This window comes from Squalius cephalus (assembly GCF_949319135.1).
Source record: "Squalius cephalus genome assembly, chromosome: 24".
NCBI lineage: Eukaryota > Metazoa > Chordata > Actinopteri > Cypriniformes > Leuciscidae > Squalius > Squalius cephalus.
This window is the reverse complement of record NC_137145.1, coordinates 19,514,769-19,530,315: the sequence shown is the minus strand read 5'-3', so window position 1 is coordinate 19,530,315 and position 15,547 is coordinate 19,514,769. Positions and strand designations below refer to the sequence as shown.

Genomic DNA, 15,547 nt, shown 5'->3' with positions numbered 1-15,547 from the left:
AGAATGCTTTCAGCACCTTGTTGAATCAATGCCACGTAGAATTAAGGCAGTTCTGAAGGCGAAAGGGGGTCAAACACAGTATTAGTATGGCAGGGCTCTACAGTGCGAGTAATTCACTCGCATTTGCGCCTAAAAATAGTTATGTGCGAACTTGAAAAATTATTTACGAGCACAGTGCACGAGTGACGGGCTGTTCTCAATACACTGAACGCGATGAAGCGAAACATACCACTGATTTCATATGGAAAGCAAGCAAGAGGACGAGGACGGGGCACGACTGCGCGATGTGAACATGACACGCTTAACTTTATTCAAATGAGAGCGACGATTCGCAACCAATGAGCCAATCACTGAAATAGTGTGGGAATGTGCGGGAACTGCTGGATTTTAAGTGAGAGAGTCAAGTGACTCCTCCCAACAGTGCTAAAAATAAACGTGTGAGAGCGTGTTATTGGCCCAATAATTGGCTATATATGTCATGTTATAGCCAGATATGTTGACGCTACTGCAACACGCATCACGACAGATGAGCGATCTATTGATCAAGCCAACGGGCAAACTGGCGCAAATGAAAGTGAAAGTAAGTCGTAGACGCTCAACACACAATCATATTCATTAATAGTAAAGAAACGAAATGATATTAGGCTACCAGTGCTGCTGTCGCGCTCTCCTATCGCTGATTTTGAAATGAGCTTATGATCAATAAAATGCAGCTCATATCTGTTGCTTTTGGTGATGTGAACTATGCATAGGCCTACATTAAATCTGCATATTGCGCGGGAATATAAGATCTGATTTATTTATTTATCAGTTTTGCGAAAATACACAATGGAATCGTTTTGCTTTTGATCAGTTAGGCTAAAACGCATGAAGTGACCAGGTGTAAACAGGCCCCTACACCATAAAAGCAGTAAACACTAAGTGAGCTAGATACGCAACACAGTATGATGCCTATAGTCATTATCTCAAAAGACCAAGTGCAAAAAAACAAAAAACAAAAAAACAAGGAACTCCCGCACAATATCAATACTTGCAAATGAGTATCAAAATTGTATTAGCAACGTTTAGGTCTCAAAAAAGACCAAGTGCAGAAACTTAAGTTACGACCAAAACAGTCGACACTGAGGACAGGAAGATGACAAAAACTCATTTTTGAAGACAACTTAATGTAGCCTACTGCAAGTACTGCAAAGGAAAAAAGGCATTTGTTTTGTTTTTAGCACTTTATACTTTATTGAGGTGTTCATTCTTTTATATATTTTGAAGTAGGCTAAAACTAATAATTGCATAGCTAATTATTAAACAGGTAGTTCACCCAAAAGAGAAAATTCTGTCATTTATTACTCTCCATCATGTCGTTCCAAACCCGTAAGACTTTCACTCATCTTCAGAACACAAATGAAGAGCTTTTTGATGAAATTGAGAGATTTCTTTCCCTCCATTGACAGCCTACACGACTACCACTTTAATGCTTCGAAAAAAAGTTCATAAAAAGATCATAAAACTAATCCATATGAACTGAGCAGTTTAATCAACTTTTTTCACTGTGCTCCTATATTTCTTTGTGTGCTCCTAAATTTTTTCATTTAGGAGCACATGTGCTCCTTGGGAAAAAAGTTAGCGTAGAGCCCTGTATGGTGTTCCTAATAATCCTTTAGGTGAGTGTATATGTGTGTGTGTGTGTGTGTATATATATATATATATATATATATATATATATATATATATATATATATATATATATATCATAAAAAAATTTATTGTCAGGGCAACTACATATTCTTTTTTGTATTAACATTATCTTTCAGTTCTTATATGGTTTTACATGACCCTTAATATCAAGTAACTAACTAACACATCATTTATTCATACGGCAGTTCATTCTGTATTTTTTTTTATTTTTTTTTTTATTAATCACAGTTAAATTAAAATGCTAAACGATCACTTAATCTCTGAGTGTACTTGAATTGGTCATATGGGTTTAAAAGTTCAGCACTTTATACAGACTGATTTATGATACTTATAATACTGCCAATACAGAATCCTCCATATATTCAACTGGAGATGCATTGGATCACTTCTGTGAGTTGAGTTGAGTTAAGCTCTGCAAATTCTCCAGATTTTTCTCTGACTCACTGAAGCGTCTCCGTGTTGTCTAAAAATATGAACTCTCTGCTGTGTTATGCAACCAGTGTGTATTTAAAACTCTCTTGAATGGATCGAATGCCGATCTTCTGTTCACCCACATACTGGAGAAAGATATTTATGGGATAGAGTTCATATTAGATGTGGGAAAAATGACCAGATGTTTTCAAAATTTGGTGAACTGTCAACTTGATTCGTTATGCCAGTCAAACTACCTCTTTTTATATACATGAAAATTGGCTTGTTTTTTTCCCAGTTCACATAATTAGTTTAGCATGAGTTGTAAGAGTCATCTGGCGCATCAGGAGGTGACGTTGTTCTGTACCTTTGACTGCAGATAAAACTATAAAGTTGTGGAAGATCAGTGAACGTGACAAGAGACCAGAGGGATACAATCTTAAAGAGGAGGATGGGCGCTACAGAGATGCTGCTACCATCACAGCTCTACGGGTGAGTCACGCACGCTTGTCTACACTCAAGAACACTATATCGACAAAAAAACTGCCCAAATCTGATCATTTCCATTATTCTTAGGTTTGCAAATTTTATGTATTTACATTACCATTCCGAAGTTTGGGGTTGGTAATATTTGTCTTATGCTCACCAAGGCTGCATTTATTTGATCAACACTGCAGTAAATGGGGCTTATGAAATCTGTTTCAGTTTTTTTCCATTTTAATTTTTTGCATCAATAGGGCACCATGAATTTGATTTATCTTTTTAATGATTCATGACTTAATACAAATGTATTATCAAAAAATGTGGTAATCAATGAAGACAATAATACATGAATGTATTTTTTCTTTTAAAATGTAATCAAATGAAAAGTAAACAATTCCTTTTATTTGTTGGCAAACAAAATGCTGCAACAACAGATAAATAAAAAATAAATTACATCACATGATCTTTCAGAAATCCTTCTAATATGAAGGATTCGTGATCGTTCTTTTCAGGATTTTTTTGATAAACAGAAGGTTATTTGAAATAGAAATCTTTTGTAACATTATAAATGTCTTAACTGTCACTTTTGATCAATTTAATGCATCCTTACTGAATAAAAGTTTTACTTTGTTTGTTTTACAAACATACTTTTGAACGGTACTGTAAAATAGTATTTTTTATATATGTATACTATACAGTATCTCACGAAAATGAGTACACCCCTCACATTTTAGTATATCTTCTCAAGGGACAATACTATAGAAATGAAACTTGGATAGATTTTAGAGCATCCCCCCCCCACACACACACACAGTTTTGTGAATGTTTTGAATGAAAGATCAAAAGGATAAACAATGCAGATTTATTTTAACAGCCATCTTTGATCATATTTACCAGGGGTGCCAATAATTCTGGCCACAACTGTATATATCTTATGTCACTCCATGACAGTTATAAATTCATAAAACACTTGTGATTTAAAACTTTACTGAAACGGCAAATAAACGTTTAAGCTCTTTGTGCAGGTTCCAGTATTCAGGCCTATGGATCTCATGGTGGAAGCCAGCCCGCGGAGGGTCTTTGCCAACGCCCACACCTACCACATCAACTCCATCTCGGTCAACAGCGACAATGAGACCTATCTGTCAGCAGACGACCTGCGCATCAACCTGTGGCACTTAGAGATCACAGACCGCAGCTTTAGTATCCTAGAAAGTGATATCTTTGGTTAAAAGCATTGATTTGGGTTGTGAATGTCATGCTGAAATGTCTGAAAATGAAATTTGTGTCGGTTCAGCTGTTATGTGGCTTTAACCCTGCGTCAGACATTGTGGACATAAAACCAGCCAATATGGAGGAGCTGACGGAGGTGATCACAGCCGCAGAATTCCACCCTCACCAATGTAACACGTTTGTCTACAGCAGCAGCAAAGGCACCATCCGCCTCTGTGACATGCGTGCATCAGCACTTTGTGACAAGCACTCTAAATGTGAGTTATAAGAGCCGACTACCTCATATGACAATCCAATGAAACGCTATAGTGTTTTCTAAATGCTATATGCTGTGATGTCATGGGTTAGTAGTATAAAGGTGATTGTGCTACAATTGTTTTCTCCTCTACTTTGTCTAGTGTTTGAGGAGCCTGAAGACCCCAGCAACCGCTCTTTCTTCTCTGAAATCATCTCCTCCATCTCAGACGTGAAGTTCAGTCACAACGGCCGCTACATGATGACCCGAGACTACCTGTCTGTCAAAATCTGGGACCTAAACATGGAGAGTCGACCCGTTGAGACATACCAGGTGAGAGTTCATAAATAGTGCTTTAATCATGGAAAAAAAGCTTGTCAACGTACATTTTTCGTCATAGATTTCGTTTACGAAATTAACACTGCTCCGTTATCTTGCGGACTTGACCACTGTACAAAGAGTAAGTTGCCAATATTTTGGATTTTGGACAATTATGGATTATTAAAAATGTATGGATTATCGTATGTTTACTTCAAATATCTTTAGAGAGCAGTAAATTATTTGTATTTTTTTTCTATTTCAACCTAAAATATTATGGAGCGCTAAATTCGCATGTAATTTGTTTCATTCACACTCTATGCCAGAGGGCGCCCTCGTGCAGAAAGGCCACAAGTGAGACTCATGAATTAGTTCCAGGAAATTCCTAATATGGACAGACTTCCAGAGATCTGAATAAAATGCAGATAGTTTTGACTGATTAAACATGTAGATTGTAGAGGATTAACACACCATTGCAACAGCATATAGTTTATCTGTGCCTTTATACCTGTATATAATACTATAAAATATATTTTCTTTGTCATTTCTATTTGACTGATAGCATTATTTATTTACCATTATATATTTAATGTTATTGTGAATTCCTTTTGCCATGATAACCACGAAATGAAAAATCTGATATGGTGACAGCCCTATTCACGTGAAATGCATACGGATCCATTGACAGAAACATACATTAGTGGAGCTCTGTCTCGTCTGTTTTATTCGCTGTTGTTTTCACCAAACCATATAATAGATGTCGTCAGATTAACTGCGGTGCAAATGACACCATTACAGAACCAAGAAATCTGGAAAAATGAATGTTAACTCAAAAATATTAAGCAATACTACTTTTTTATTTTTTTATATTGATGATATTGAAAACAGTTGTGTTGCTTAATATTTTGTAGAAAACAGTTTTTTCAGGGTTTTTTGAATAATTTGAATATCTATTCTTCAAAGAAACCTGAAAAAATTATCCGTTGTCAATAATTATTAAGTATTGTATTAGTATTGTATATTAATATACAATAAATGTTAAAAAATAATATTAAATATTTTCAACTTTGACAGTAAGAGTTTTCTTGAACGCCAAATCAGCTTATTAGAATGTAGTGTATATATTTAAATAATCTTAAATCTTACTTGGTTCAATTTTAAAATAATTTGTCAGCTATGTTGAGCATATTGTAATGGCAAGAAAAAATATTTGTTGGCAATTGCACTGTAATGTCACATTCCATCAGAAAGAAAATTCCAGTGTGTGCATGAAAAGACTTGCAAATACTATTTTTGTCAACATTAGGGGGCGCTTTCTTCACTATTTAAAATGGTAGGATTAAAGGAAAAGTTCACTTAAAAATTTAAATTGTCATAATTTACTCACCCTCAAGTTGTTTCAACCCTGTATGAATTTCTTTCTTCTGCTAAACACAAGGGAAGATATTTTGAAGAATGTCAGTTACTAAACAGTTAATGAACCCCTTTGACTTCTGTAGTATTTTTTTTTTCCTACTATGGAAGTCAATGGGGTCCATTAACTGTTTGGTTACCAAAATATCTTCCTTTGTGTTCAGCAGAAGAAAGAAATTCATACAGGGTTGAAACAACTTGAGGGTGAGTAAATGATGACAGAATTTAATTTTTTTTCAGTGAACTATTTCTTTAAGGTTGACAAAGTCTGCAGTATTGCCCCAATCATTTGGGAGTGTCTTAACACACCCAGATATTTGATTAACATTCATGGCTTAGATGAGGTCATTGTAGATGACAGAGTAATTTTACTGTACTTGAGCGTCATGTTTATTTATTACCTCTGATCTCCAGTAATAACTTACACTGCTATGTCGGAGTTCATGACCTGCTTTTCCCCCTTTTTTTTTTTTTTTTTTTTTCTGCCATAGGTTCACGAGTACCTCAGGAGTAAGTTGTGCTCACTCTATGAGAACGACTGCATCTTTGACAAATTTGAATGCTGCTGGAACGGAAATGACAGGTTAGACCCTTCACAAACCTGCATTATATCATTTTCATAATGGTAGAGTATCCTGAAATGTAAACACCCGTCACTACGCAACAAATAACGGTGCGCTTGTTCACTTGCGTTGAAGCAATAGCGTAGATTAAAAAGCATTTGGTTAACAGAAAAGACATTGCTATTTCCCAACATCCTACATGTTCTTAGTACTGTATTGATCTGTCCACCTAAAACACATTTTTGTAAAATATATATATATATATATATATATATATATATATATATATTAGGGCTGTCAGTTAAACGCGTTATTAACGGCGTTAACGCAAACCCATTTTAACGGCGTCACATTTTTTATCGCGCGATTAACGCCTAGCAAACTTTGTAGTTTTTTTTTTTTTTTTTGACATGCTTTTGCAACAACTAGTAACGTTAGTACAACACCACCGGATCTAGCTAGACCGGAAACAAAACAACAGGCACGCCGCACACACTTGTTTGGGCTTGCGAGCCGGCCAAAGAGTGGACGAGAAGCCGCGTCTATGGACAACTTGTATCGCACATCGGACGCGTACTTTCTCAGTTTATGGCCAGCAATAAAAGGTGTGTGTACACTCATAGAGAATAATGTGTTCGAATTTTAAATACGAGGCGCTGCGCTTCGCTTCTCGTCCAGTGTGCGACCCCCTTTAACATTATGTTTTGAGTGGATGAATGATGAGCGCGAGACGCCGAAATGGATGCCAATAAGATTCTGAATGGAAAGTTTAATTTTAAAAAAGTGGCCAAAATGTTTCAGTTGACAAGACCAAAGTGATCTGTGTGTTTTGTCATTGTGAACTGAGCTATCATTGCAGCACGTCCAGTCTGAAATAGCCTACTACTTGATGGCCAAGCACACTGATTCGCTGATGCGAATTCTCCACCCCCTCGTCAATATTAGGACCTCGTCAGTATTTCTTTCACCCTTTTATTGATGGACAGTGTTACATTGTGTGAGAGATTATTTGCTCCAAGTGAGAATGTTAGTGTGAAATTGAACACTACAGTATGCCAATGTTGATTTCAAAAAGAAACATTTGCTCAAAGCAAGCCGATCCACTTTTCCATGTTGATAAGAGCATTAAAATGAGAAAAAATAATGGGACAAAAAGAAATCAAGAGACATTTAGAATAGATAAAAATGTGCGATTAATTGCGATTAATCGCGAGTTAACTATGACATTAATGCGATTAATCGCGATTAAATATTTTAATCGTTTGACAGCACTAATATATATATATATATAGCTGTGAAATTTCCTCTTTTTTTTGGCTAGTGGAAGTTCTGAATGGCCGGTAAATAAAAAATTTAGTAGCCATTTAGTGGTGGGTGAAAAAGTTAATTTCAAACCCTGGTCATATTGAATTCCAGTGGGATGAAGTTATAATTAAACTGTCTTCTTTCAGATTCAAGTATTGCTCCCTTGAATTGCTTCAGTAATAACTACTGCTCAAAATTTAATTTAATACTTTTATTCAGCAAGGATGCATTAAAATGGTCAAAAGTATAAATGTCTTTACTGTCAATGTTACCAAGTATTTCAGTTTTAAATAAATACTGCTCTTTTTTCATCAAAGAATCCTGGAATAAATCGTATCACAGTTTCCTTAAAAATATTAACTCTTTCCCCACCATTCACGGAATTTTCATGGCTTTGTGTAAATATGATATTATTAATATATATTTATTAGTGGTCAGTCGATATAAAAAAAAAAGAAACTCGATTAATCACTTTTTTTCTGTGATTAATCGCACTTAAAAACATACATTTTTATAAGTTTATATTAGTATATATGTTTTTTTTTTAACATAATTATATTTATATAAATAAACGGATGCTGCTTTAATTGCATTAAAGGTTGACAGCCCTAATAAATATATACTGAACAAAATTATAAATGGGGGGGGGGGGTCCGAAAACCAGTCAGTATCTGGTGTGACCACCATTTGCCTCACGCAGTGCAACACATCTCCTTCGCATAGAGTTGATCAGGTTGTTGATTGTGGCCTGTGGAATGTTAGTCCACGGCTCTTCAATGGCTGTGCGAAGTTGCTGGATATTGGCAGGACCTGGAACACGCTGTCGTATACGCCGATCCAGAGCATCCCAAACATGCTCAATGGGTGACATGTCCGGTGAGTATGCTGGCCATGCAAGAACTGGGATGTTTTCAGCTTCCAGGAATTGTGTACAGATCCTTGCAACATGGGGCCATGCAATATCTTTAGGGGTGGGAATCTCTAGGCACCTCACGATTCGATTCGATCACGATTCAGAGGGTAACGATTATCGACGCATCTTTTTTTTTTTTTTTTTTTTTTTTTGTGTGTGACTACTTGGTACTTTTAAAGCAAAGTATTTATGATGATGACCCATAAAGAATTTACTTCCAATACTTCCTATATTAAATATATTAATAAAACAAATGGAAGTGATTTGGCAAGTCAACTGTAAGGTTACATTAGCCAGCATATGTCCAACATTGCAAAGAACCAACAGGAAAATAAATGTGTGCCTGTACTAGCAGCGTACTTGTAGTAAATGATTACAAACTTCAGCATATTCTGAATCTCTAGCATTTAATAATCGACTTCTAACCAACATCCTCCTGTTATTTCCAATGAGCAAAATCCTTCAGACAAAAAAACAAACATTTTGCTGTAGCAAAATCACAAACCGTTTTTGTTCAAAAATATAGAATTATGTACCAGCAGCTCTCATACAAACATAATGCTTGTGGACTTACACATATCCTGAATAATTAGTAACATACAAAGCCGCTCTTATGCACAACTAAATAATAAAGAGTTATGACTTGAAATGTTTGCTGTATACCACAATCAAAAACAGCTTATACAAAAAAGTGAATGAACATCTGCAGAGAGCACAGTCAAAATGTAACTTTTTGTGACTGGCATTGCACTGATACATACTGTGACTGTGGAGGGCAGTATAACGTACGTATAACAGATCGGTTTACAGCATATTGATGTGAAAACCAAACAATACAGAAAGCAGCTCTCATACAAAAAATACTAAATAAAATAGGTCACAATGAAATTGCCAATTTTCCATACATTAGCTTTTAACGAAGAGGGTGCCGTTCGAATTTGGCGCTCAGCCATCATGCGTCTCTTTTATGTGAACGCCACAGACTGCACGCGCACTGCACGTCAGAGTTCCGCCTTTTGCGTTCCGTCAATATTACGTTATTAGAAGAAAGAAAAAAGAAAGAAAAAAAATAGTTGAAAATCGATTTTTGACATTTGTGAATCGATTCAGAATCTTCCACGTCCGCATCGCGATGCATCTAAGAATCAGTTTTTCCCCCACCCCTAATTATCATGCTGCAACATGAGGTGATGGTCGTGGATGAATGGAACAACAATGGGCCTCAGGATCTCGTCACGGCATCCCTGTGCATTCAAAATGCCATCAATAAAATGCACCTGTGTTCGTTGTCCATAACATACACCTGCCCATATCATAACCCCACCGCCACCATGGGCCACTCGATCCACAACGTTGACATCAGCAAACCGCTCAGTAGAAGGCCTTTATTAACCCCATGGAGTAACAGTGGAGCACCTTTGTCATGGATGGATTTAGAGCCAGGACATTTTTTAATATTGTATTCGTTTGAAAGAAGAATGTCATATACACCTAGAATGACTTGAGGGTAAGGAAATCATGGGCTAATTTTCCTTTTTGGGTGAACTATCCCTTTAAAGACATGCATCATTCTTATGAAAATGCCTGAGATAGCTTGATAAACACAGATATATTATCGCTATCATGTGTTTGTCTTCATGTTTCATTTTCGTTTGTCTTCATGTTTCATTCTATTTGCATGTTATTATATCCATATAAGGCATTTCCTGAAACGTCATACTTCTATGAATCTCACTTGTGGACTTTCTGCGCAAGGTATGAATCAGTATGTACTGGGCTTCCAGTATGAATGAAACAGATATGACATGAGTGTTTAGCACTCCATATCGCTATCATCTCCCCATTTTGGGTAAAAATAGAAAAATAATACTAAAGTACTTTGTAACATAGTTACTTGAGTAGTTTTTAAGCAAACTACTTATTTACTCTTACTTGAGTCATATTATTTTTCAGTACTTCTACTTGTACTCAAGTAAATTATTACTTAAGTAGCAATACTTTTACTTAAATAAAATTTTTTAGCATTCTTTCCACCACTGGCTATGCCACACCTGTGAGGTGGATGGATTAACTCGGCAAAGGAGAAGTGCTCACTAACACAGATTTAGACAGATTTGTGAACAATATTTGAGAGAAATAGGCCTTTTGTGTACATAGAAAAAGTCTTAGATCTTTCAGTTCAGCGCATGGAAAATGGGGGCAAAAACAAAAGTGTTGGTTTATTAATTTTTTCTTTGTGTGTGTATATATGTATACGCTGGCGGAGAAAGTTGAGCAGCACAACTTTTTCCCACAATGCTATTAAACAGCATATTAGAATAATTTCTGAAGGATCATGTGACACTGAAGACGTAAAGGAGTAATGATGCTGAAAATACAGCTTTGACATCACAGAAATATATTTAATATTTTGTTCACATAGGAACCAGTTATTTTAATTTGTAATAATATTTCTCTCTTACTGTTTTTACTGTATATTTTATCAAATAAATGCTGCCTTGGTGAGCATGAGACTTCTCTCAAAAACATTAAAAATTTGAATGGTAGTGTAAATAGCTATTTTTTTCTAAGAAATGTATCGTGTAGCTAACTAAAAAGTGTTAGAGCTTGATTAAACTAATAAAACTAACATTAAAATATAGGAATGTATTTTTAGCTAGTAAACTATGCATTACATGGAGATTAGGAAAGTACTATATAAGCATGTTCAGAGCGAATACAGCAAGGTAAAATGTAGAAACAAGCATTAAACAGCAGTATGTAGTTACAAGATGAATTGTGACTTATTGTATATACGACTGTAATAAGCCTAATTTCCTATTTAAAACGCTTTCTTGAGATTTAAAACATGGACCCAAGAAGGTCAGTAAGGTAGCAGTCAACATATAGTCCAACCACTGATCTTGCATGACTCTCCGTTGGGGCCCAGACTGGCTCTTATCTCAGGGGAACCTCTAATCACTCTTAGACAGACTGAACAACGGTGGTCAAGGTCAGTGGAAGATTGGGTTAGCATGTCATGAAGACACGTCAGTGCTAGTAGGGTCACAGAATTCGGCACTACACTGGGTTTCGGACAGGAACGCGAATTGCGTCATTGGAAAAGGGTTCCCGTCTAGCATCAAGCATCCCTAAAACCTACAGTCTTGAAATTAATTCCAACCTAGACCTTTAAAGAGAGAGTTCATGAAAAAAATGGGCCATTTACTCACCCTCATGTTGTACCAAACCTTTATGACTTTGGTTCATCTTCGAAACACAAATTAAGATATTTTTAATGAAACCTGAGAAGTTTCTGTCCCTCCATTTGAAAGTTCAGGTGACCAAAACTCAAAATTTACAAAAAAGGTCATAAATGCATTGAAAAACAAATCCATATGAATCAAGTGGTTTAATCAATGTCTTTTAAAGTGATTTGATCGCTTTGTGATTTTAGTTTCTATTTATTCAGATATAAACACGCATAAGTAAACTGAATCACACAGAAGCGAAAACAAACCTCACTAGTTCTTGTGTGCATGTTTATGTAGGTGTCGATCATTGTTTATTTGTAAATAAAAGCCTAAATCAAATCTGTTTTACGTGTATTCATGTAGATTTGTTGCTTGTTTCCACTGAATAATTAAAGTAGTTGTGACTTTTTATCTCACAATTTAGATATAAACTCGCAATTCTGAGAAGAAAAAAAAGTCAATGGTGGAAACAAGCTTACATAATTTTACTACGCCTTACTTTTAATTTTTGGTTATCTGGACTTTCAATGGAGGGACAGAAACCTCAGAATTAACAATTCTTACTGTGCGTTCACACCGGACGCGAATAGCGCGTCAAATTCGCGCCTGCCGCGTCTAGTTATACGCTTGACCACTTTGTGTTAATTTGCGCGTCAAGAGTGAAATTGACGTGCGTAAAAACAAAATTTTGAAGCGAAATTTACGCGCGTCACGTGCGTCAGAGGCGAAATCCGGAGGCGAAAGTTTCGAAACCCGTTGGCGGCCATCTTTTTTAGATGTTTATCTAGCATTAGCATTAATCGAGAGAGTCACCGCTCGTATATGCTCTGGAAAGCAGAAACAGCTGCGAAGGGGACATCGTCGCTGTACTCGGGTCCACCAGACCCTCCGGAGGGTTTCAGGAGTTTCACAATTTGCTCCAGGAGTTAGGTTTGGTGGACCTAACGGTGAGAACGCTGACGAGGACAGCGTAGGCCGTATAAGGCCTCGGCCCCGAGTGGTCGCTGCCTGACGAGCCCGCGCTGTACAGCCCGGCGCGAGGTTCACCCTCGCCCGCACCCACCTAATCTGTCATTTATTTTGTTTTGATAATAAATTGAGCCAACCTCCAAAAGTGAAACCTGTCCTGTGATTTTTAGTTTTTATACACTAAATTGTGTTTGTTGTCTTTACATTAGATTAATAATGTTTCATATAATCTAGAATAGATATGGAATAAATAGCTTTCAATACAAAATGAGTATCTCTCATGCATTGAAATCGAGCTTTTATGTGAAAGATTTGCTTTGTTGTGCATTTTAGTCATATTACAAAATAATTTATTGAGGCCAAAACATAAAATAACATTATAAACTGTCACTTCACCACGTGACAGCAGCAAGCAGGCAGGCTCCTGATTGGTTAACGCGGCGCGAATTGACGCAGAAGTTCAGATTTTTCAACTCGGGCGGCAGACGCGAATTCGCGTCAAACGCGTGAATGCACAAAAAGCACTAATAAAATCATTCGCGCTTAACGCGCCACAGACGCTCAATTCGCGTGAACTTGACGCGCGAACGAGGCGTATTCGCGTCTACCCGCGCCGCAGGAATTTTTTACGCGCGTAACGCGTCTTTGCATTGACTAGGGATGTTAAGCGATGACCGTTTGACCGATGGTTGACCGTATCAACGTTGACCGGTCAAAGTTGTCGGTAGTCGGTTAAAAAAAAAAAAAAAGTGATCTCTAAATTAGGCTATTATAGACAGTGGACTTTACTCTACTACAGTTAGCCATCTCATTCCAAGATGTTTTTTGTGTGAAGTGAACAAATCCCTCACACTCAATTTTTCATAACTCACCTGTTTGTATTTAATAAACCAATAAAAACATTTGGCGCGAGGTCACAGCGTTTGGGTTCGCGCGCTCACAGGGTTTGCGAAAAGTAAAGGCTACAGGCTAAAACACTCGAGGTTAGAGCCAGGGCAGGCGACAGGATGAAGCGTGTAAAGAAGTGTGTGGGACCATTTCACCAAAAAGAATGACACAGATGTAAGTTGCAACTTGTGTGATACAGTGCTTAAATACAGTAGTAACACATCAACTATGATCACCTTAAAACGCGACACCCGCAAGCCTCTTCGGGTGAGAAAGGTAGCGGGAGGCAGAGCGGCAGAGAGATGCGACAGAGTTGCGAAATTGCAGGCACGATATTGTACAATATTGGGAAAATATTAGATATTGGGAAAAAATTAGCCTACATTTCGATTAGTTTTTTCCCAACGATATATATTGCGAGTCATGATCAATCCAGGCTAAAGTCAATAATTACCATTCCATGATATTAATAATTTCACTAATAAGCAAGCTTCATTACAAGTGACAAAAAGGTCACTTAATATTTTATTCCAAAATTAGAACACATTTCTGTCAGAATTCGGTGAACGTTCTACGCAGTCCAACGTGGCGGCGCTCTTAACAGATGTTTGTTTGTTCATTCCTCAAAATAAGTACAAAAAAATCTTATTCTCTCTCTCTCTCTCTCTCTCATCTCTCTCTCTCTCTCTCTCTCTCTCTCTCTCTCTCTCTCTCTCTCTCTCTCTCTCTCTCTCTCTCTCTCTCTCTCTCTCTCTCTCTCTCTCTCTCTCTCTCTCTCTCTCTCTCTCTCTCTCTCTCTCTCTCTCTCTGTTTTCGGTGCTGGTGCAGTGACGCGTTCATGTAAACGGCACCTAAAAGCTGTCACAAAGAACCAGCAAAAGTAATGATTATGAATATGTAAAATATTGCGATGAGACATTTTAATTATCTATTAATAAACAAGTGTTTTCTGTGTCGGCTGCAAAGATTAAATCTGACTCGCGATCTTCGCAGTAGTGAACGCGCCGGAGAGAAATACACATTTCACGGATTAAATCGTTTTATTTTGTTTTGAATGGTTCTGTTTAAAAGTAGAGATTTCTGTAGATAATAGATATATTTCTATTTTTTTTAGGTGTGTGAGACGAGTAAGCTACCTTATACGTTGAGTTTCGGTTTATGGATGATAGCTTAATGTTAGCTCCAGTTCAGGCGCTGGCGCCTCCGTGTCGTGATATCTATCTGCTATATTTACTTTTTTTTATTAAATCGAGAAAATTGGATAATGAAACGCTGATTAAAATTAAGATACAATTAATACAAAACGAAATTCGTTTTAAAGAAAGGCTTTGTGCTTTCTGTTTGAGGTCTCTGTGAAAGTTTTAAAGCAGTCTTTTAGTGCCGCTTTGAGCGGTCTCGTCCGTAATGGAGAACTGTCACGTAAAATTGTTTTTTCCTCATAAATGCGAACACGAAAAATAAAAGACAAAAGACTTTTTAAAAAAGACAACCATCCACAACTTTATAACACTCCAGTCAACATCCTCCTTTTTGTAGACGAAATAGTCCCAAATAGCTGATTTTGACTCTCTTTTTAGTACGAAATATCGTTCTCTTAATACACCATGGGTGCTGCTACTACCCTTCACATCGCATGTTCCGGCGATGTGACTATTGCTCATGCGCACAGCCCTATATTTTAAACTAATCGGTTAACCGGTTTCAACCGGCTAATGAGGCTCGGTGGTCGGTCAAGAACATTTTTAGTTTTCGCCATCCCTAGCATTGACTTAACATTGAAATCACTCGCGCCTGACGCGTTATTCGCGTCCGGTGTGAACGCACCATTATGGGTTTGGAACGACACAAATTCTGTCATTTACTCACCCTCAGGTTTATTAACAGCATTGTC

General features: G+C 37.0%; 1 protein-coding gene across 2 annotated transcripts in view; it reads left to right on the top strand.

Annotated features, from left to right (window-relative positions):
* The window catches only part of ppp2r2ab (protein phosphatase 2, regulatory subunit B, alpha b), a 29,171-nt gene that overhangs the window by 13,149 nt on the left and 475 nt on the right, over positions 1-15,547 (top strand). For both annotated transcript variants that reach the window (XM_079861066.1, XM_079861065.1), the window contains exons 6-10: positions 2,483-2,595; positions 3,612-3,789; positions 3,912-4,076; positions 4,218-4,387; positions 6,277-6,368. In XM_079861066.1, coding sequence (XP_079717192.1) covers positions 2,483-2,595; positions 3,612-3,789; positions 3,912-4,076; positions 4,218-4,387; positions 6,277-6,368 — 718 coding nt within the window. The remainder of the gene's footprint in view (positions 1-2,482; positions 2,596-3,611; positions 3,790-3,911; positions 4,077-4,217; positions 4,388-6,276; positions 6,369-15,547) is intronic.